At 40.5% G+C, this 22,688-nt stretch overlaps 1 protein-coding gene across 1 annotated transcript; it reads left to right on the forward strand.

Moving 5' to 3' along the window:
- Positions 1-9,137: 9,137 nt before the first annotated feature.
- kcnj5 (potassium inwardly rectifying channel subfamily J member 5) lies at positions 9,138-20,775 on the forward strand (the record flags this gene model as incomplete). Its single annotated transcript, XM_079165915.1, has 3 exons — positions 9,138-9,200; positions 11,413-12,286; positions 20,387-20,775. The coding sequence occupies 3 exons, from the start codon at positions 9,138-9,140 to the stop codon at positions 20,773-20,775; spliced, it is 1,326 nt and encodes a 441-aa protein (XP_079022041.1).
- Positions 20,776-22,688: the final 1,913 nt, after the last annotated feature.

The raw sequence follows: 22,688 nt of genomic DNA on the forward strand, positions 1-22,688 counted from the left end.
GTTCTTCAAGCAGATCCACACTCTGTAATACCGCAGCGGTGCATTTGTGTCAAGAGCTTAGTCAGGCGTGATTTTTTATTTTTATTTAGTACCCTGAAAAATGTGCGTGCATGTCAGAGTACTGCATAGAAATACAGTATATTTTTGTAGGTCTGCTGATAAACCTATGTGAAGATGCCTAATTTATGCAACACTACATATATACTGTATATATATTCTTACTTTGGATGCATCCCTCTTTGAAAAAGAACTTTGTGTATAATTTAAAAGCCACAGGGTTTGCACTGTGTGAGCTGTATATGAATACAGCCCTCTTGGTATTTGCATGGAACAGATAAACAGCAGAATATTTGATACAGAATCTTGCCATCCCCCAAAGAAAAATCACTTCATGGCCTCATAAATCTGTTACCGATGCAAATTCAAGCTCCCGTCTCTACTGTATTCTAAAGAGTCACCTACAACGCTTTTGTTCCAGATTTATGGTGCATCCCACTCACTGATTGGGCAACGACTTCACAATGCTCGTATTTCTCCCATGGCCCTGTCACACATAAAGCTGAAACAGTTAACATGGGGCCGATGCTATGGTCTACACAACAGAGATGACTGTTTCAGAGATCACCTCCTGCATAAACAAAAAGAGACATGAAAAATGTATATACACATGCACACACCTTCAGAGTCTCCCGTCTTGGATAAGAGCTAAGGGCAAGTTTTTTTTGGGCAAAAACCAAGACAAAAAAAAGAAAAATGGCTGCTTGTTTCAGGTCACCTTGCTCTTAGCGTTTTTTTCAGCTCGTTCATACCTTTCAGGTGGTTTGGATGGAATTTAATTGATTCAGTAAAACTACGTGCTAACCAGAAGGTCTATAACACATTACAACAGTGGAAATGCATTCCAGTTATACATCCCATGTCCAGGTTAACTGGCTCACAAGAATCTTCTAAATGGATTATGTTCTTCTCTGTTAGCAGCGGGTTATGTGGAATGAAATGGACATTTCACAATGTCTGCTGCTCCTGGCTTAGCCAGTGGGGCTAAACCAGTTGTTTTAATAAGGGAGGATCGCCTCATACTATTTATGAGGACCCCTTTGTTAAGCATGGTAGACGATGGCAGACGATGGCAGAAATGCATTGATGTCTTGTGTCCAGCTGATAAGCATTCAGGTCAGGCCAGTTTAACTTAATCACATGAGAGTATATGTTATTGAGTTACAGGATCCCTGTATTCATACAGTGGATCTTTTAAGTATCACCTGTCATACCTGCTGGGTTATTTTTTTTTTTGTTTCTTAAAATATTTAAAAACTGACAACCACAGTCTCTGTAATTGGCAAGTAACAAATGCCCATGAATATGATTTAATTACATTGATGAACAGACACACTGGCAGCTCTGCTAAATGCACAGTGCACACCTATTCACATTGAGCAAGGAGAATTTAGCATCACAATACAATGCAAAAGGAAAACATTCAGTACATGCGTACACTTCATTTTGAGCATTTGAGGAAAAGTGTTGTTGTTTATCGCTGTAGCATCATTAAGATGTAGGAAGCAAACACATTCAGGTCTCCACCACATGAAGCTTCTATGAAGCGTGAGCGTCGTTCACCCAGGGGAAGCACATCCCTGTAAGTTTGCAGCTCGTTAACACCGATAGAAGAAAGAAATCTAGGATGGTTAATAGGGGCTTTAAAGTGACAGCATGGGCTTTTTTTTAAAGATTTTTTTCTTTTTTAATTAAATAGTTACTGAGCACTTTTTTCAACACCAACTTGCTTCACTTTTCTACAGCTATGAGACTCATTCACACTATCATCTACTGCCGGCAAGGGAGTCTTAAGCCAACATGTTCTCATTCCAAGTCGTCACACACTGACAAGTTATCAGACCCCATGGAGCTCCTTTCTAACCCACTGGGTAGCCCAGGGCACAGTCAGGGTTAACACGCGGTGAACATTGTAAATTCAAACAAAAACACTTGCTTAGGTTTCGGCAACAAAACAACTTTACTTGGTTTTATGAAAAACATCATGGCTGAGCTTAAAATGAGTTTAAAAAAATCTAATATAAGTATGGAAAACGTGTCACAAACATCACTGTTGTAAATATCTCAACAATACTCTGGAACACAAACACTGGTCTCCTTGTCCTGTGAGGTTTTTTTGGTCTTTATACTACATTATCACACTCCTGGGTACTTGAAAAGTTACTTGAAAGCCAGGTTTGTCTCATGCTGATGCTAAAGGGTGCCCTTTGCATCGGTATCAGACACTGAGGGGTGTGACAAAGCAACAGTATCTGACACCTTGGTGATGAGAATGGGCAGGACTAAAGTACACTTTGTCAGAAAATGCACTGAGCATAGTTTGTGTCACCGTGCAGCTTTATGGGGTCGCAATCTACTTTCACTCTGTCTTGGTATGTGATGACTATAAAGAAGGAAGCTCCTCCAAGGGACAAGCATGGGGACACAGTGAAGCATGTCTGGAATTGCAATCAAGACCATTTGACCTTTGGCTCCTGCAGCATTTGCCATGTGCTGCCTTGCTCCGCAGCCCCGCCCCGCTCATAACCTCACACCCTGTCATCCTCCTCTGCTCTCCTGTCCTCTACAGTGAGGTGAAGCAGAGGATTAATGAACCACATTCATTAGGCTCCAGCTTGATACAGATGATTTGCATAAGGGGATCAATTAGCAGATTAGTTTGTTATAATATTATTATAAAATCGTATATATAATGCTGAGCACCGGTTGTCATCCTCATCTCCACATACATCCCTCTCATTGTAATTTGTTCTTTTATTCATCGTTGCCCTTTGAGACAGAGAAGTGTCATAGAATCTGGGATCTAAGGCAGTAATTCACATCAAGAGCCTGACAGAAATGCCTGATAAGAAGAAGAAACAGGGTGTTGGGGAGCATGCCCAGCCACCCAACCTCACACGTCTCATGTCTCTCCCTCTGTCTCTTTCCATCACATCTCTCATTCACCAGGCCAGCGTGGTTGAAGAGGGTGTTATTTGGCTCCGGTAGGTGTTGGGTTTTTATCCCATCCAAGCTCCACTCAGCAGCAATGTGACATCTTAGCTGTCAAAGAACAGGAAAAAAAACTCATTTTGGTCGAGTAACAAGGCAGATTTGAAACGTGCGACAACAAAATAGCTATTCTTGTCTTAAACAACTTTTTTAAAAGAGGTTGTGCAAAATGTACTGTAAGGAGGAGACTGAATGCGGGACAGCAAGAGAGAGAGAGATGACAGACAAAGAGAGAGAAAAGCACGAGAGAGAGAGAGAGAGAGAGAGAGAGAGAGAGAGAGAGAGAGAGAGAGAGAGAGAGATATATCATTAGGGAAATTGTTTCTCCAGTGTGAGTCAAACGTCTCGGTGCAGCAGTGTCACTCCAGAGAAGGTCATCCATGAGAAGGACACAACTGGATACACTCAGCTCACTATCAGGCATAATGGGAAAATGGGAGGGAGTGGTGGTATGAAGGTTGTGTGTGTGTACGTGTGTGTGTGTGTGTGTGTGTGTGTGTGTGTGTGTGTGTGTGTGTGTGTGTGTGTGTGTGTGTGTTTACTGGGCCTGGAGCCAAACTAGCTGGGGACGTTTTTAGTCATTTGACCCGTATGACCTCAAAGTGTCATAAGTGAGCAGAGATAGGGATGAAGCCATGTTATTTCATGGGCCGATCTTAGCCCGGAACATAATCACGACAGGCCCGGTAACCCTGACTCTTTGCTTTCACTCAAGGGGAGGAGTGACGGAGTCAAGGAAATAGAAAAGTTCTAATGCTTCCATGGCTAAGGAGCAGAGACAGCAGATAAGCTGGAACGACTGTGTAAGTGTAGATATCAATCGGATGCAGTGATTCAGAAAATATAGTTGCTGTTTCAACACTCTTAAAAGCTCTGCTGCAACCTTTGTCTTTTTTTTTCTTCCTCTTTTCCTCTTTCTGTTCTCTCCCGTGTCAGCGCTGTATTTGATGAACCAACAGAAAACTGCAAGCTTCGACCTCAAAATCTATGGATGAGTGCCCACCAATAGTCAAATTTGTAATATAAATGTAGGGATCCTGCTGAGTTTGCAACAGCTGTTATTTTTAACGCTGTCATGCTCAAAGGCGGTGCTTTGACAGGAACCCAAAAGAGGAACAGCGGAAACATAAGCACTAGTGTCAGGCCAGAGCCTGGTCTGAGGTTACTGGAATGCATGTTCGACATACTTTATATAAAAACAATACTGCAGATTTTTGTTGTTCCTGACATGAGGCAGCATTCTCAGGGTTCCGTATTTGCAAAACAAGCACGTCTGTCCAGATTTTAAGCAAGAAATAGTGTTCCTCCACAGACGAGAAAAACGAAATTGATTGCCTCCATATAATGTGAATAAAAAAGTGATTCACAGAATAAAACTGTTTACAATTATGTTGCTCAAGTGATCATTATAATTCAGGTAATTAATCTGTTGCAGGGGCTTTATTGGAGCGGTGATTGGTATTGATAAAATCCCTCTCTTGGCTCAGATCCAAGTCAGTTCTTCACTTTCAGAACTACACACACAGCTGACAACACAAGTTTCTAAAGTTCCCAAAATGTAGAAAATTAAATCATGAAGCAAGTGCTATTCAGTACACTACAGGCCCTAGGGACAATTATAGAGCTTGCCACAGGTTAGAAGGAAAGAAACACACTTTACTGTGCTCTGTGCGGATTATTGTTTACAGCGTGCAGCGTCAGCAAGTAAGGAAAATATATGTCCTGTAGATATCCCTTAGGAAGCAGGTTCCCTGGTTTACTAGTACCCCTTGGCTTTAAGCACAGCAGATGAGTGCTCTTGTTATCTGGACACAAACGCAATTCAGCCAAAGCATTCTGTCACTCTCCCGGTAACAAGATAAATGCTTGTTACCCTCTTAAAGCGCTAAGATAAAAAAACCCAGGCTGGTGTCCATGTTTCCAACACCTCTCATTTGGGCTTGTTGAGTCTGCTGCAGCTAACAGACACCGCAATCACCGCCTAGCTGAAAATACACACACAGGTCTGGAGTTCACAAATCTCCAGGGAGCCATGTTTAATTCATGAACGAACCTAAAATGAGTCCGAAAGCGAGACCCTGCAACCCTTTTAATGTATTCAGCAAGGTTTTTCAGAAGCTTTGTGTTTGTGTGTGTGTGTGTGTGCGTGTAGGTGTGTGTGTGTGAGAGTGTGCCCCGTGCCTCTGCTGTCCGTCTGTCTGTCTTTTCCCTGCTCAAATTCCTCTCACGTCCCTCTGCCCTTTGCTTTGGACCATCAATGTCAACACTACGTTCCTGTGTGGATGTGATTTGTGACGTGGTCCTCTCACTTCTTTGCATTCCCTCCTCGCTTGTCAGCGATCAAATAGAGTAACGTCAAAGACAGATGACGGAGAAATGTCAGATGTTGTTAAGGTCAGGAACCGGTGGCAAACGTAATTTACCCATGTTCTTTTGCTTGGCTGGTTACAAGACACTGTATCCCTTGTTCTTTTGGTAAATTAAAAGTAGTCAATTTCTAAACGACACCCAGGGGCTCTATGAGTTAATTGCCTTTTGTGGGGCTCCAAAGGTGTTGTAAGATTACTGCTAAAATTAGGGCTTTATCTGAGGTTCGCCCCACACACTCACACGCCCCACTCCCCTCTTTAACTACAGCAGTGGCTGTTATTAAATCCCACATCAGTCAGCAGACATTCAAAGTGTTCCTTTTCTACTTCTCCTGTCACTTTGGACCCTTACACAACAGATGTTTAAAAATACCTGTTTCGGGAGCAGAGAAACACTCTTTAAAATCACATCACATGTCAGCACATCACCTCGTCGCTCCAGTGGAGCTAAAAACAACCACAAATGTAATGCGTACGCTCATTTTATATTAGATTGAATGTAAAGTACAAGGGGAGACTGGATTTTCTGACAGTAAGTATTTATTTGTCGGACTCCAGCTGATTAAGAAAGTAATGACTGCCTCTGATGTGAAGTTTGGTGTGGCCGTGGCAGAGCAGCGTGAGAGCAGGTTGTTTATAGAGAGTTGTATATCTGTATGTGTGTGTGTGTGTATGTGCGTGTCTGCATGTGGGCACATTTAGTCAAAGCAACTGGCGATGCTGGCAATGACGAGCCTTCTCTTTGGGAAAATGACACTGTTAGAAACACTGCAGCTGAGCCTGCTTCATTGTACAGGCAAATTAGCCAACAGTGGACACTGGATTATCTCCCATGTGATGTTAACAGCTAATCCCTTACTTAGGTCTTCCAGCAGTGAAAATGCTGCTACTTTATCATCCTATTCTTTTTGTATTTGTATATGTTTTATTGGGGACATAAACAACAAGAGTATTATTTTTCTCTTATGGTTGATCATGGTTGTACTGTGCACTTAATTAACAGGATTAACTGGCTTTTCTGGTTATTTGTTTTTCATCATATGTGAGATTTGAGTCTGATGAACTTCAAATATGAGTTACTATATTAACATGCATGTGTTAGGTTAGGTTTAGGGTTAGTTCGAGTTTTTTTGGTCTTTCGGTATGGATGTATTTTTACAGGGTACGCTGCAAATGCATCGACAGCCCTTATTGCACAGAAATACTGAAATATGTATTTTATACATCACGTGGTGCACATAATATCTTAGAATTACATATTGACACCACGGAAACAATGCCAATGGAAAGTTAATTAGGATCCTTTGTTGTGACGTAGTATAACCAGTGAGAAAGACTACTTTCTATAATCTACTGGGAAGGGAGGTGGACACAAGCACAAGACTTTCAACCAGGAGGCCAGTGTTTGATCCCAAAGTGTTGTTGGGTTATGGTGAAGTTACGTTCATGATGTGTTTACGTTTCTTCCTTAGTTTACATTCTTATTTTAGGCCCAACTATGATGGTGGTGGTAGTGCGCTGAGGTCATGGTTATTTCACGTATTTCTGTGAGATCACAATGGTCATTCATAATGGTTGTTCATGTGCCGTATTCATCAATACACCAACCTTGTCTCCCAAAACCTGTATATAGACTAGGCAACCAATTATTTATTTTCTTTGCTTCCTGGAAGTGCTACTTTTTTTGTACCGTATGCAAGTTATCACATCCTCAGTCCCATTTGTGGTTAGCTCTAGGCAACGAAAGCACACATCCTGACTTGCTGCGAATGCTTAAAAATAACCATAACAAACATAAAACACGGTTTGGTTGCTACAAGCAGATATTGTCGTGCAACTGTGCACAGTGTAGGGAAAACAAGATAAATACATTGACATCTACTTTGAGCTAAATGCAAACATCAGCATGCTAACATGCTCACAATGGCAATGCTAGCATGTTGACATTTAGCAGGTTCGATATTTAGCATGTTCACCATCTGCCTTGCTAACAATAAGCACAAAACACAAAGTACAGCTGAAGCTGACGGCGATGTCATTAGTTTTGAGGTTCATAACCAAAGTGTTGGATTAACAGAAATCTTGACCTAATAATGGCACCAGATGAAATTTTAGTAGATCAAAGATTTACAAATAACTGTCTCAGGACCAATGGTGTATAAAAGTCCTCTTCTTCATGTTCTATGGCCCAGATGTGTTATTTTATTGATTGCTTTGATTGTTCTTCCGATCACGTGCAACTATGGTGAAGCCACAAAGTCCAGCTTTAATTACTGTCGAATAGGAGAGGGTTAGCACAGGCAGGGGAAAGCCTCCTTGGAGAGCTTGGCTTTCGGACTCCAGTTGCCTGTGCTATTTCTAATTTGCAATCTGTTCAACTTTTCACATCAGCAGTAAACTTGAGATATTTGAAATGAGTTTTTGTAACAAATTACATGGCAGTCCATACAATAGTTGTCAAGATATTTCATCCTGGACTACAAATGTCAATTTAAGGTGCTAGAGGAAAAGTCAATCACCAAGGTCAGCAGGAGTCATCCTCTGGGGACCATGAAAACCTGTACAAAATGTCATAGCCATGCATGCGATAGTTGTCAGGATATCCCAGTCTGGACCTAAGTGGTGGACCGTCCAAATGGCTGCCTGACCGACATTGTCATCCCTCGAGTCATACTATGTCAATGAAAAGAAATGTAATTCAGGCAGTCTGATTGATGTGCTCTGTAATGACACCAACAATACTTTGGTGGGAGAGTTGAACTGTTTCAATGATGTTAAAATAATGACATTTGGATTGATGACATCTGCCAATGGTTCCTTTTGATGTATGAAAGTAGAATACTCGTTGTGAATATGGATAATATTCTGTAGTTAGAATTTAGTCTTGATAATGCTTTTGAGGGAAATGCCATCAACACAGACCTCAACATTACTGGTGTGAGAGAGCTGTGCTGTAGCCCCAGCAACCATTCATCTTCACATTTAATTGTCTTGCATATAATTATCATTCATAAATTCATGCTTTTTTGCATTGTGGGGATTTTAATGATTTTCAATATTTATTAAAATTTGTGAATTCTGCATTTATTCTAAAGGGTTTCCAGCCACTTCCCTGTACAGTATAACAGTGTAACAAACCTTCACATAGGCTATTTAGACAAAATATACATCCAATAAAAATGTTTTATTTTGTTTAAGATTTGACATTTTATAGCCTAAAGTTCAAACGGCCAACGTGGAGTTCTGTAGATCACTAATTACACCGGCTGGCAAATATTGACATATTGACAAATTGAAGCAATTGAAATGAAAGGTTAGAAAATTATATGCCTGAGGGAGTTGCACGATACATCAACACAACATTGTTAGTGAGCCGTATGTACTTTTCTAAGAGGATGTGTAATTCAGATAGTTGAGGGTTGAAAGGTTGAAAGGCCAATGGATCAAGCTTGTAAGCATGCCTGCTCTGAGGGTACTGTAGTTTTGATCTTTACTCTCGGTTGTAGTAAAGATCAAAACTATATTATAATCAACATTATAAGTATATTATAACGTTGATTATAATATAGTTTTGATCAACATTATAATATACTATATTATAATGTTGGTTATCAATCAACTGAAGCTCAATGTGCCTCTGAAGGGTGTTTGTTTTAGAGCCGAAATTCAATTGACTATCGCACTTCCTTATGTCTTACAGGTTTTGAGCTTCAGCTGAGGATGGCAGGAGATTCTCGAATCCTCATGGACCACAACATGGAGATAGGAGTCACACCTGCACAGGTAAAGATTCACATCCACTACTGGTCAAACACTGCACTAATCACTACGATTTCCCCACAGCAGGGACAGATGATGTGAGAGAGAGGAGTCATGCTGATGGGGGCTCATAGAGCGAGCAGAGGACAAAAAGTAGATGGAGAAGATCTAGATAGATGGGAATGATTAGTACGAGGACAGAGCGAAGTGTGTGAGGAAGGAAACCAGACTAATTGCTTCCCAGAATAGTGGGAAATACTGTTTGATTTACTATATATGCTGTATTCTCTATAGATTAAATAAACAGTACAGGTTATAGATCAAGTTCCATAAAGTGTAACATAACCTGTTTCTTTAGTTCACATAAATATATAGCTGAGTTGGCTTGGCTGTGGGGGTAAAGAAATAAGGAAGAGACACCCCACCCACTCCCAATAATGGATGGTGGAGTGCCACTGGTTACTGTTCTTGATTCCCCAGCTGATTGGAACTTATGCTGTCTACCCAAGTGCAGCCACAAAGGCTCAAAGACAGAAAACAACCACCATTTACTCCTGCCACAAAAAGAGAACTAATGAATTTGTTTATCGACCATCACCCTCACCGTATTGACTACAAAGGCCAAAGATTAGGTGGCATTCCTGGTGACAGCTTCATCCATCACTAAATTAGTCCAACCCCAAAGTGTGGAAATGAATGGGTCTATTTTAGCTGTCATTTAAAATGAAGTAGTGATTAAAAACTATTTAAAAGACAACAACTGTGTACATTAACTGATGTTGTCAGTGAAAAGTGTCACTCTAAGAAATGGTGGACTGACTGTGTTCTGAATCTATAACTGATCCACTATCCCTGGGCACAGTTGGTAAATAGGGAGCCCATTGACATTTAGTGAATGCCTTGTCATCAAGCTACTAATTGCGATGCCGTTCAATGAGCATTGTCTTTCAATTATCCTTTGTCAAAACGTTCCTTAAACAGGGATCACTTCAAATCAATATCTGAAAACTCAATACTGCACATGCAGGCCGGACCTGGTGTGCATGTGCACAGGACTGCAGTGAAACAGCACATGTCATCGACAAGAAACCATCTTGAATAAAGCTGTCTGACAGATTGTATTGTCCAGGCCCTGCGATCAAATGCACCAAAGGGTATTGTAGTGCCTTAGATGTCCATACCCAGCTGAACTGGGAGAGTGGTCATCTATGTGATAGAGCAGAGGAGAAGTCACTGTAACCACAATAGGACGTAACTTGTCTGGTGATGTGAGCATGACTCTAGAGAGAGATGGATCCCAGGTGTCCTCTTCAAAGCGAGAGATTCAGAGGGCACGGGAGCTGTTTTCTTGCCTCGACACAATGCATTTCAATTATCAACTCAGATCGGAAAGTGTCAGTGTGCTGCCAAATGTCCTTGGTGTGTTTGAAATGTGCCCTCAAACTTTTGTCCTCAGCATGTGTGTGTCGTCTGTATGTAAGCACGTCTCTAAAAAGAAGGACCAGCAACTGCCCCCTGCAGGACTAAAATGCCAGGCTGTGTGGTAGTCTTTGTTTTTCATTAGCCCGAATGTTCTAAAACATACAATATCAGAATCCTACATCTAGTACAGGAAAGCCGGTTTCCAGATAAGCACAATACGTGTGCCAAGGCATATGCCAATCTTTTTGAGGATGCCATAAGGGTCTATTGGGGGAGGATGGAGGATCTATTCCTATCCAAGCCTGCCAATGTCCCACGGGGTGCAAGGGGAGGGAACACAGGGGACAGGGAGGGAGGCAGGGCACAGCTGTGGAGCCAGATCGCCTCGCTGGAGCTGGGCCAACATAGACAAAGACCTGGGCGTCCTTGTGTTCCTGTTGTGTCCTTACTCTCTATTTCTCCCTCTCTATGTGTGCATACACTGACACCTACAATGTCATTGTGGAGTAGCACAGAGTGACTTTATAATGGTTGGTAATTTTATTTGCCTCCATGCCAGAAGCAGTGTGCTTTTGCACAGGCTGAAAGAAAATCTCATTAAAAAGGTTAACACCTACATCCTCCTGTACAAACTCAATATAGCTTTTGAGAAAATATGAATGAAAAGAAATCAGAAGAAAGTGGCTCCAGTAAAGTACACCCATGTGGAGAAAAACTTAAATTGTGACTGTTCTCTCTCTTCTCTTTCTTTGCTTGCTTGCTTTCATTCTCTTTCTTCTCATTGCTTCTCTCTTACTCTTTCTCTTTCCTCTAGGTGAAGAAGCTTCCTAAACACTTGCGGGAGGCTCAGATCTCGACTGAGCGAACCCACCTGATTTCTGACCCGGCAAAGAAGCCACGTCAACGATATGTGCAGAAGGACGGCAAGTGCAACGTTCATCATGGAAACGTGCAAGAGACCTACCGATACCTCAGTGACTTGTTCACTACGCTGGTGGACCTACGCTGGCGTCTTAGTCTCTTCATTTTCACCTTGGTCTATATAGTCAACTGGCTTTTCTTTGGCTTTCTGTGGTGGCTGATAGCGCTCATCCGTGGGGATCTGGTGCATGCTGATGAGGAGGGCTGGACCCCTTGTGTGGAGAACCTCAACAGTTTTGTCTCAGCCTTCCTCTTCTCCATTGAAACAGAGACCACCATTGGGTACGGTTATCGTGTAATCACAGAAAAATGCCCTGAGGGTATTATTCTGCTTTTGGTGCAGGCCATCTTGGGTTCCATTGTTAACGCCATGATGGTGGGCTGCATGTTTGTCAAGATCTCACAGCCAAAGAACCGCGCCGAGACCCTCATGTTCTCGCACAATGCTGTCATATCGGTGCGAGACAACAAGATGTGCCTGATGTTTCGGGTGGGAGACCTGAGGAACTCTCACATCGTGGAGGCATCGATCCGAGCGAAGCTGATCCGCTCGCAGCAGACCAAGGAGGGGGAGTTCATCCCGCTCAACCAGACTGACATCAACATCGGCTTTGACACGGGAGATGACCGGCTTTTCCTGGTGTCGCCCCTGATCATCTCTCACGAGATCAACGAGAGGAGCCCCTTCTGGGAGATGACACTGACGCAAATGGAGAAGGAGGAGTTCGAGATTGTGGTTATCCTTGAGGGCATGGTCGAAGCCACAGGTATGAAGCAGTCGGGGGATGATAAGGGGAAGGGGGAAAGGTGGAATGGGAGGACACATGGATGATGGGTGGATTGATAGTGAGAGGCAGAGATTGATGAAATATTAGATGTAGGAAGTGTGCTGAGTGGGAGGTATGGGAAGATGGACAAATGGATGGAAATAGAGAAGAGGTTTACATGGAAAGATAAATTGCTTTTGCTTTACAGATAGGAGAGGCAGTAGCAAGTACCTGTAAGTGCTGCAGATTGCAAAAGACAAAATGGTCATGGGTGGAAAGACAGAGAGACTAACTCAACAGATAATAAACTCTCTAAGTGAGACATAAATATTATATTATATTAATGAATCTCTTGAAGTTTTAATGGAGATCTTAATATTTCAACAATTTCTTAACAGCTGACAAATGTTTGGAGGACATTTGCAATTGTTTCCTTCATTACTCATTCAACTGCAGTTGTCTTCATTACCATAAGACATTTTTAAAATTATTTGCTGCTTCAACTGAGGTGACTGAAAGCTGATCATGTCCCAACTGCCTTGCAAATGTTTCTCTGTACTCACTGCAGCCAGCATCTCCACTGCTACTTCAAGGTTATGTCTTTGATATTGTGTATTTCAAAATGAGTAAAGTGTAGCTACCCACACTGCTAGTCCGTGTTTTGGGTAAAGGCCAAGCAGCCCTGAAAAGTGCTCCAGGCTGGTTACATTTAAGAGGCAGACATGACCCGCTGTTTCTGTAAAGTTCCACAAAGCTCCTATTTCCCAGAATGAGACTGTGTTCAAGGCCGCAAGAGAAAATGTAGCATCTCCAACTCAATGATGACTGTTTTACAAAGACACAAAGTACGATATTTAAAGCTAGTGTTTGCATTTAGTCTACACACATGTATTTTCAAAAACATACAATGTACAAACCACAAAGCTCTCTAGTGCGATCAGGCATGACTTTGCATGCATCTCAACATTTCTGCTCTATTTCATTTTAGATTTTTTTTTTTTTTTTTCTTCCTCCAAAGCACCAGTAGTCATCATGCTTCCTGCTCACGCTGGCGGATACTTGACTCAGGCATTAAATCACCTTTCGCTTCACCGGCAGAGACCATTGCATCATGCGAGGGCTATGTCGTCACCGTCCTTGACCGCTAGTCAACTGACCAATCTGACCATCCAGTAGCCCTCCCCTACTTCCTTCCCCTGTTAACCTTAATGAGACTTGTTAAACAGGTCAGAGAGCGCAGGCAGGGAAATTGTAGGATAGATCAATGGAAAGTATTTCTTAACCCTTTTCATAGTTTTTGCCATAATAATATTAGTGTTCTAATTTTGTCTTCAGCTTTAACAGGTATGTATATAATAGATTGCATTTGACACACATGGTGAAGTCAGGATGGTACTAACAAAAAAGACAAGACCCTAAACCAGTGGGGTTAGATTAAAGCCTGTAATAAGTACTTTTCAGTGATAATAATCGTGTCTTTTTAATTATGGTAAGGTAAGCTAAGGTTACAAACATTCAAATGTATGCCTGAATTAGCACCCCACATCTTATTTTAAAAGTGATACATTTGCTGTCCATGTAGCAATGAATGGGTGGCCAATGCTGTGGTATTCAAAACACATTTTCTCTATCTGATTCAACAGGAAAGAATATTAATATTGTTAAATCTCCAGGAGTAATGCCAGGGGAGAGATCCAGTACTAACCTCATTTACTATTTTTTTTTAAAGTTGGAGAATAAACATTTATGGGTCATATGAAGCAAGTAATTATTTCATAAACTCAATCAAACGGAGAAAGATTAAAACCAGCATCTCATGATGTCCATGAATTTCTCATGCTTCACATACCCTGGAGTAAAAACTCACTATTAAAAAAAGAAATTTTACCAAATCACGAGGTGGATGCTTGAGTTGTGACAGATAAGTGGGTGGTGAATTTGCATCGTTTTCTATTTATTGGCCGGCCATCGCTTGTTTTCTCCGACACATCTGTGGTTTTAAGCATAATTGTGAGTCAGGCTCTGGAAATCACTAACATTATTTGTTTCCCGGGCACTCCCACATCATTTTGGAATAAAAATTAAAACAAAAGGATGACTTGCTAAAGAACATTCTGCCATCCTACTTGATAACACAGTGTAACTGCTCTAATGAAAATACATAAATACAGACAACCTACAATACACTCAATAACATTCCCTCAGTTAATGAATGCAGAGCAGATACAACATGTCACAACACTGTAAAAGTATGCAATCAGATCTCATATTCAGAATAGTTATCATTTATCATGAAACTAGATGTACAAGCATGTTCAAATGTGTAGCATGTGTATCAAAAACAACCTAGTCTCGCATAGCCAGACCTATCTCCTCAGCGCTGTGTCAGCACTAAAGAAAGAACTGGCTTCACACATTATCATTCTGCTATTGGGAAAAAATTATCTGGCTTGTTTGTATTTCTTTAAACCAAATCACAGTCGTCAATGCAAAGGATGCAGCGATGGTTTCCTTAACACTAAGATAGAGGAAAGGGAGGAGAAAGGTGATTGAAATATGCTTCCAATAGAGTGCTGCAGGTAGGAATCATTTTTTTAGGCCAACCCGTGAATGATATTCGCAATGGTTCCCCTGACAAAAAGCCAATGGGATTTTGGATAATTGCAGAAGCACTGTGGCAAACAAATGTTTCGTTTTGTTCAGCAAGACAAGTGATGATCATTTTTTTGAATGCACTCGGCAGAAGTAAAAGCTAATGTGATGCTGGAAATGAACTACACCACGGTCGCATGAGCTGGAATATGCACAAGGTTGTAAAGGAGGACTTATCAGCGTGATGATGTTTTGTAGTATCATATAGCTATTTGTTTGCCTAAAAGGTAAAAGCTTCAAATGTCACAAGAGGGGTATATGCTGACGTATTTAATGTCGTTGAACAAAACATTCAAACTTAACTCTTTGACGTAAACTTTATTTCAGGCTTCTAACCAAAAACCTTTCACTTTTATACGAGGGAACAGAAGTGCCAAAATGCTAACTTAAGTCCTTCCTCCAAAGCGACTCCCCCAAAATTGTTATTATAAACGTAAACAGCGAACATGGCTATTGTTAGTATTCTGTCAAGCTAGCGGTTTGTACAAGACGAGCAGCGAGTGCACAGGCAGAATACAGGCAGATAGGTAGCTCGTCTAATCGTAACATTTCAGAGCGTTTTGCAGAGCACTTGATTCATTGATTGCTGTCAGGATTTAATAGGTTTGCTGAAATTGTCAGTGGTTTCCTGTTCAAATTGAATATTGATGTGATGTTATTTTACAACACAGTTTTGGATAACATTAAAGGGAAAGTTAGCTCAATTTACATTATAATGTTAATAATGTTTAAACTCTCAAAAACTCTTGGTTTGCTGAAATTGTCAATGAAGTTCTGTTCAGGATGACCTCGACTTTGACCAGGAACAAAACAACAACGATAAAAGTAATTGTAACGGTAAAAACAACGAAATGGTGCAGTAAAAAAATATTTGGGTGCAGGTAAAAAAGTGTTGGTGCACGTGATTTTAAAAGTTACATGCAAATTTGATCTTTTACAGAAAGCAAAACATATTTTTTCTTTGACAAAGATTTCATTTACCAATCCATCTGAACATTGTATTTCATAGTACAAATACAAGAAAAGCAAATAATGGAAAGCTTCAATTTATTAGCAAGTGCAGTTTGGTGCCCAGTGGCTCTGTATATGCTGTCATAAGTAATTTTGTTTTATCATCAGCAACCATCCCCTTGTGTAAATATTTTAAGTGGTAAGGCATTCATTAGATGGAAAATCATCAGCAACTAAACTGCATTCTGTGTTATTATAGCTGTCTACAAATAGACGAGGGATCCCTAGACCCTAGATGTTTATGCACCCTGCCAATTTATTTCCCATATCTTATCTTTGTTGGAGACTTCCTCTATCAAGTTAGTTTACTTACAGTTTCAAACACAAGATTATGCTTCAGTTTATTGTAATGTTTCTGGTACTTGTTCTGCTGTGCCGGAGGCCCAGTCATGTGCAATGGTGTTGCCGACAACAAACCATGTTTTCATTACTGAAGTGTCTCTGAAGACAGCAGATTTATTGTTGCTTTGTCCCCTGCTTTCTTGCAAATTATTTATATATGCCTGGTTTATGCCATCATATTAATATGAAAATATACAGATACGCTGTAACTGCTGATAATCTGTCACCAATATATATTTATTTGAAAAGGAACACACTGTTATTGATGCAGAGTCATGACCAGGCCCAGCCAATGTTGGAGAGCCATATTTCCATGAGTTTCAATCCTCTAGTTCTGGACCTGCAGTTCAAGCATATACTGTACATACGTATATGTATATATGATAATAGCCTTTGCGATTTTGACACCTCCAGGCACTACGTGTCACTGCCGTAGTTTTGTTCATTTTGCTGTTTTTTTGGTAGCTGTTTGTGTAAGGATTCATAATTTACATTCCACATTGTCCTTGGAGTTGTAACCAGATTTAACCTTTTTTCACAATTGAATGGTGATATGTTATAGGCTAGAGGTGTTCTACGTGTTTTTCACGGCAGACATGAATTATATTTGACATATAGGCTCTGACCTTGTCACTGACTGGATAAGTCAAGCTAAACACAGCACAGACTGGGGAGTGGCGATAAAACCTTTCGCCCAGGGGAAGTCTACAGGTGGATGCTGGTGGGAAGTCATAAGCCCATATGGAGTGCTACATGGGAGGCAGCAGCAGTTACACCTACAATGACGTTCTGACATTCAAGCAAAGGTGTGACTAATAGTTTTCATTTTGGTGTGCCATTATGCCAGCATAACACCACGACCCCAAAACTGACACACGTAAATGGAAAGCAACCGTTATGGAGTTATTAAATACACCTCAATGTCTGTTGTGAGAAAGTCGTGTTGGCAACAAAGTGGTGACTTCATTGTTTCCTCTTCCTCACTCACACATCATTCATATTCAAACACCATGTGCTCTTGCATGTTTTATCCTGTTTGCTAATTTGAGTTGAAAAGTGTTCTGGCCGCTCTGATTGCTGAGGTGACGCTAAGGCTTAGCTCTGGCCCGTGCCTAGAAAATATTTATATCCATAAGAGGAGCCCTGTAGGAAAGGTTCAGGAACCACTGTGCTGAGCTGTGTGTGTGTGTGTGTGTGTGTGTGTGTGTGTGTGTGTGTGTGTGTGTGTGTGTGTGTGTGTGTGTGTGTTTACATGCTGTTTACATGCTGTGGAAATACATGCTCATCTGCGATCTCTCAAGTCTTGAAGCACATGAACACATCCCAGCACAATTGTCTCCTACGCACAGTGCACCCTGCAGCACACTTTTTCAACCAACATTTTAATATAAAAACAGCTATTTTTTTATAAAAGATGCAAGAGGGAAGAGCCAATTCACTTCTTTGGAGCCAAGAGCTTAGCAGCACAGGAAAGCGGAAGACATTACCATACATAATGTGTTACTGTTGGTATTGAAAAATGGAAAGTATGTCTTCAAATACTATTAGTCTGTAGTTTTCTAATAGCTGTATCCGAAAAATATATGTGCGCGTGTGGAGTGGTACATTTTGTTTTTGTATTTGTGAATTTGTGAATGATCTAATCCCTCAGGAAGTGACTACTATCTAATATTGTTTTGTTTTTAAATCACAAAAATCAACACAATACCAATGCATCAGCCAAATGCTGTAGCAGTGGCTGTAAAGAGTCTCAATCATCCTGTTTATATGACATCAAGAAGTATTAAGTCAAAAGCCCCTGGACTCTTGAATTGTGACAAAACCTTAATAAAATGAAATGCTAATAGGACAAGATACTAATAGAGCTTCACACCACAACGTTATGTATTTGGAATCCCAGGTATTAGCTAAACTAAGAATTTAAAACCAACACATCAAACAATATTCCAACACCCTTATAGAGAATCCTTCACAGTGACTGAAAGACATTTTATTGTCTTTTATGATCCAGTCACAGAAATAACAAACATTTCACAAGTTAAATATGGAAACTAGGCCACTCATATCCGGAGGGAATGCTGATGAAAAGGTGCAAAAGCCTCGCCTTCCACCGTGTCAGTAGACAAAATATCAATTTGGCATCTACATCTATTTTAGAACACATGCTTGATGTTATTGGTGATGTTATGCATTTACAGATAGAACATTATGTAACTCAACAGCTGGGTGAGCAAAGCATCTATGGGGAGGCAGATGTTTCCAGGTTAAAGCAATACTCCACCCAAAATCTATCCTTCTCACACCCTGCAGGCTTGAAGAGTGACTGTCAAAATGTGTTGCGGGGTTCGCTTGGGATCCCTGTAATAACTGTTAGACCAATAAGTCAAACACAAGAATGGAAAATAACAATCATATGTCTCCTTATGAAGCTGAACATTTCAAAGTTTAAATGAAGTTTCTCGGTGAGAGTGGGAAGGACAGTGCCCGCTTGTGACACAAGCCGACTTGCCGTTAGCTTAACAGTCCTTCAGGGCTGCTACAACAGGCTAAGTTTTGGCTAACTGAAGAAGCTAGCTACTGCTGGAAAAAAGGGAATCAAATCAGAAAAAAAGGAAATCTGAAAAGGCCTAAATAAAATGTAATATTGTAGTGATGTGTTTAGAAATAGTTTGTAATTTGCATGTTTTAACTATTTTCTAATGTGCTACCGTATGAATTAATCTATTGTATTACTGACAGTTTGTCACTCTCACGAGCATACAGTGGTAGAGAATTGAGAAATTTGGAAATTTTCATTGGACCAAGGCGATGTTAATATTGACGACTCTTTCTCATTCCCTACCCCTCGGTGTCACTGAGGTTTAGGCAACAGAACTATTTGGTTAGGTTTAGTTAAAGATCATGGTTTGGGTTAAAATTACATAACCAGTAAATTACTTTGCCTATGTGACATGAATTAAGAACATTACGAAAAGATTGCAATCAGAATAAGAAAAAAAAATAGTGAAAAAATATTTAATATAACTGAAATTTGCCAATGGTAACCTTCACTACCTTTCTCCTTTCTTTGCAATTCAGGTGGGCATTTGTTTTAGCCTTAAGTAGCAGTGTGCACAGTTTTCTCAAATATTTATTTTACATCTTATTTATGCTAATGTTGAATACACAAGAGAGATGATAGTGGCTAGCTTGCTCGCCGCTAATGAGGGTGTATATATTGTTCCCACTAAATCCTGTTCATACATTACAGTAACACTGGGGTATTACATCTGTGATTTATTGTGTATTTTGTAATACCTATTCAGTATTTCTTTCTTAATCTTTGTTTAACAATAAGCAATTAGCTGCATGGCTAACTTTCTGCAGCTCAGCTTTTCTTGCTACATATTTTTCACTGTCGGAAAAACACAGATGTAATTAATAACAGTACTAATGACTGGGTTCTGTTAAGGTGAATCCCTTTCAGCGTCTACATATTGTGCATGCGGCCTCACTACAAAGGCTTACTACTTAATGGCACACAGCTATCATCATTGTTTCAAGTTTCACCTGTGACACCCACAAACCAACGTGATTCGAAAATTAGAAATGTCCAATGTGTGAGAATTCATATCTGACACTACCAACATAGTTAATCAACAAGTTTAGTAAAAACGTACAGGGAAGTTGGGCCTTTAGCATTGACTTTACAAAAAGCCAAGTCTTTTAACTTTTAACTCTGGAATACAAATTTGTTTTACTGACTTGAAAGACACCTCAGAAAATATTATTGACACTTTTTTTAATGTTGTGTGAAAATTTGACATGTAATTTATGAACCAAACAGCTAACACCTTCTACTATTAGATATGTGGTGTTTCACACATCATGGCATTCACAACCATGACGGCAACACTGTGCAGGTCTTGGCCCTTTCACAGTGTTTACAGTTCTTGTATAATGATGACTAATTTGCAGACTCTCTCTCTCTTTCTCCCTACATATCTTTCCATCTGTGTGTGTGTGTGTGTGTGTGTGTGTGTGTGTTTGTTTGTTTACCTGATTGTGTGCATGTGTGTGCATGTGGACGCATACACCTTCTCATACCTGTGACAGGGATGACATGTCAGGCACGGAGTTCTTACCTGGACACAGAGGTGCTTTGGGGCTACCGCTTCACACCGGTTCTCTCCCTGGAGAAGGGCTTCTACGAGGTCGACTACAACAACTTCCATGAGATCTACGAGACCAACACCCCCACCTGCAGCGCCAAGGAGCTAGCTGCTAAGCTTCGGGATGGGCCACTATTGCCTCAGCTTTCGCTCCTCAGCCCTGACCCCAAAACCCATAGTACTTTTGACGCCCTAAACCGCCTGTCCGAACGGGACCCACTCAGCCCAGATGAGGACAAGGAGGAGAGAGATTCAGGGGGTGACAGAGGAGAGACCAATGGCTCAGCTGCTGCTTTGGAGGATCCGCCCCTTGCTGACGGATTGCCTGACTGATGTGATTGGCGGCCACATCAGCTAAAACCCCAGGAGAGACTGGACATGAGGACAGGACAATATAATGCTTCATTTAGTCAACGGCCAGCTTGTTCCATTGCAATGCTCGGAGATACCAGAACTCCGTCTCCAGCCCCCGACTCATGCAATACTCCTCTACTAGAGTCTCAATCTATAGTATAGATTGGTTTTGTAGACACGTAAGTACGCATACACTGACACACGTACAGTATCTATATCTACACTAAAAGGTCGGTGGTCGGATTGTCTTTTTATAATCGTAACAACCACTTGCTGTAACAGCTGTAAGTTGTATAACGTAAACTTGAGCTGAAACTGGTAGCCATGACAGAGTACCATGGGCGTATTATGGATACCCCACTATTCTCATTTAAGAGTGTGTTGATTCAGCTTCATTTGAACAGAATCACTCTCATAACACAGCTAACGTGTCTGACAGCAGCTTTTGAGTGATAATTCAGTGATTAAATCAACCTTGTTATTGGCGTTTTTTGTTTTATTTTCTCTATGTGGGAGATTAATATTTCCTTTTTCTGGCAGTGTTGTTATTATTCTTTGTCGGAAAGCCAATTCACCAAGGAGGAAATGCATAAAGCTTCTAGTTCGCAAAGGCGAGAAAAAATAATGGAAATTTGTTCTGAGAAAGGCAATGTGTATCAGCAACTACTATCCAAATGTATTTTATTTGTTCACACTTTCTTCATGGTTGTACCGTCGTAAATACCCTCAATGTGTGTCTCCCCAACATACTGGGAGCCTTGACCCAAAAGAAACCAGCTAGTACCTCATTTCAGTCATTTTCAGGGATTTGAAATTAACAATAAGAACAGGGCAAATGCTGGTAAAAAGCTGTTTATGCCACTGACTGATTATTTTGAAAACTTTTTGACTGATTAAAGATTTAATTCCCCTTCCCGCTGCATCAACTAAAACATTAATTACAAGCCCTTTTTTTGGGACAGAAAGCACAATTTCCCACGAGGTGACACACTGACCTGACCCTGGCTGATGCATGTCAGTCCTACTTAAAAGTGACATTCAAATGTAGGTCAAATATTTATATGAACGATTTTTTTGAAATGTTCTTGACTTCTATACAGTACACACATGAATATTTCAAATACTCCACAAGCAAAATGAAACGCATTTAAATATTTAAAAGATATCCAACCACGATGTTTTTCAGCAACATAAAAATGAAGTCTACTAAAGATAGAAGCAGGTTTTCTGTCAAATCCAACAAGTTTAGTAGATGGCAAGCTCATCACCCGTAATATTTGCCTTCCTCGTAATTATTTCCTCTGAACTTCGTCTATAGTGTTCACCTTATTTGAATTCTTCTTTGTCCACTTAGTTCAGTTTGCTCTTTGGTCCTGTTCCACAAACCACCACTGGGTCTTTTGCTTTGTGGCCATTGTGACTACTGTTTTACAGTAGTTTTTAACCTTTCTTTGAAAGGACACGTGTCAGAGCTTGCATGCATGAATCAACCCCTATGCGTCCCATTGCTGATTAAGTTTCATACAGTAAGAAACACAGGGTATTTTCTAGGCATGCAAATTATGAGATTTCTACAATATATTATCAGATAATGTATTAATATTCAATTATCATTTGTCGAAAAGATAAATTCCTGATACTTTAAAATCTCCACCTCCCTAATTCTATGTTATTCTGTTTATTTTTTTTACAGATGCTTGTCCAATCAATGTATTTATTTTCACTGTGACATTTCAGCATCTTACTATGTATTCCATTTAAACGATACGTTTGCCATTAGCGAGAGATCATCTTTCGTTGCTGGAATGTCATCTGTTGTCTGTGTGTTCTCATGGGAATAAACATAATATGGTCGAAAGAACAACATGTTCCTGTTAGATAATGTGTGCATG

The sequence above is a fragment of the Pholis gunnellus genome (assembly GCF_910591455.1).
Source record: "Pholis gunnellus genome assembly, chromosome: 9".
In the NCBI taxonomy this organism is placed as follows: Eukaryota; Metazoa; Chordata; class Actinopteri; order Perciformes; family Pholidae; genus Pholis; species Pholis gunnellus.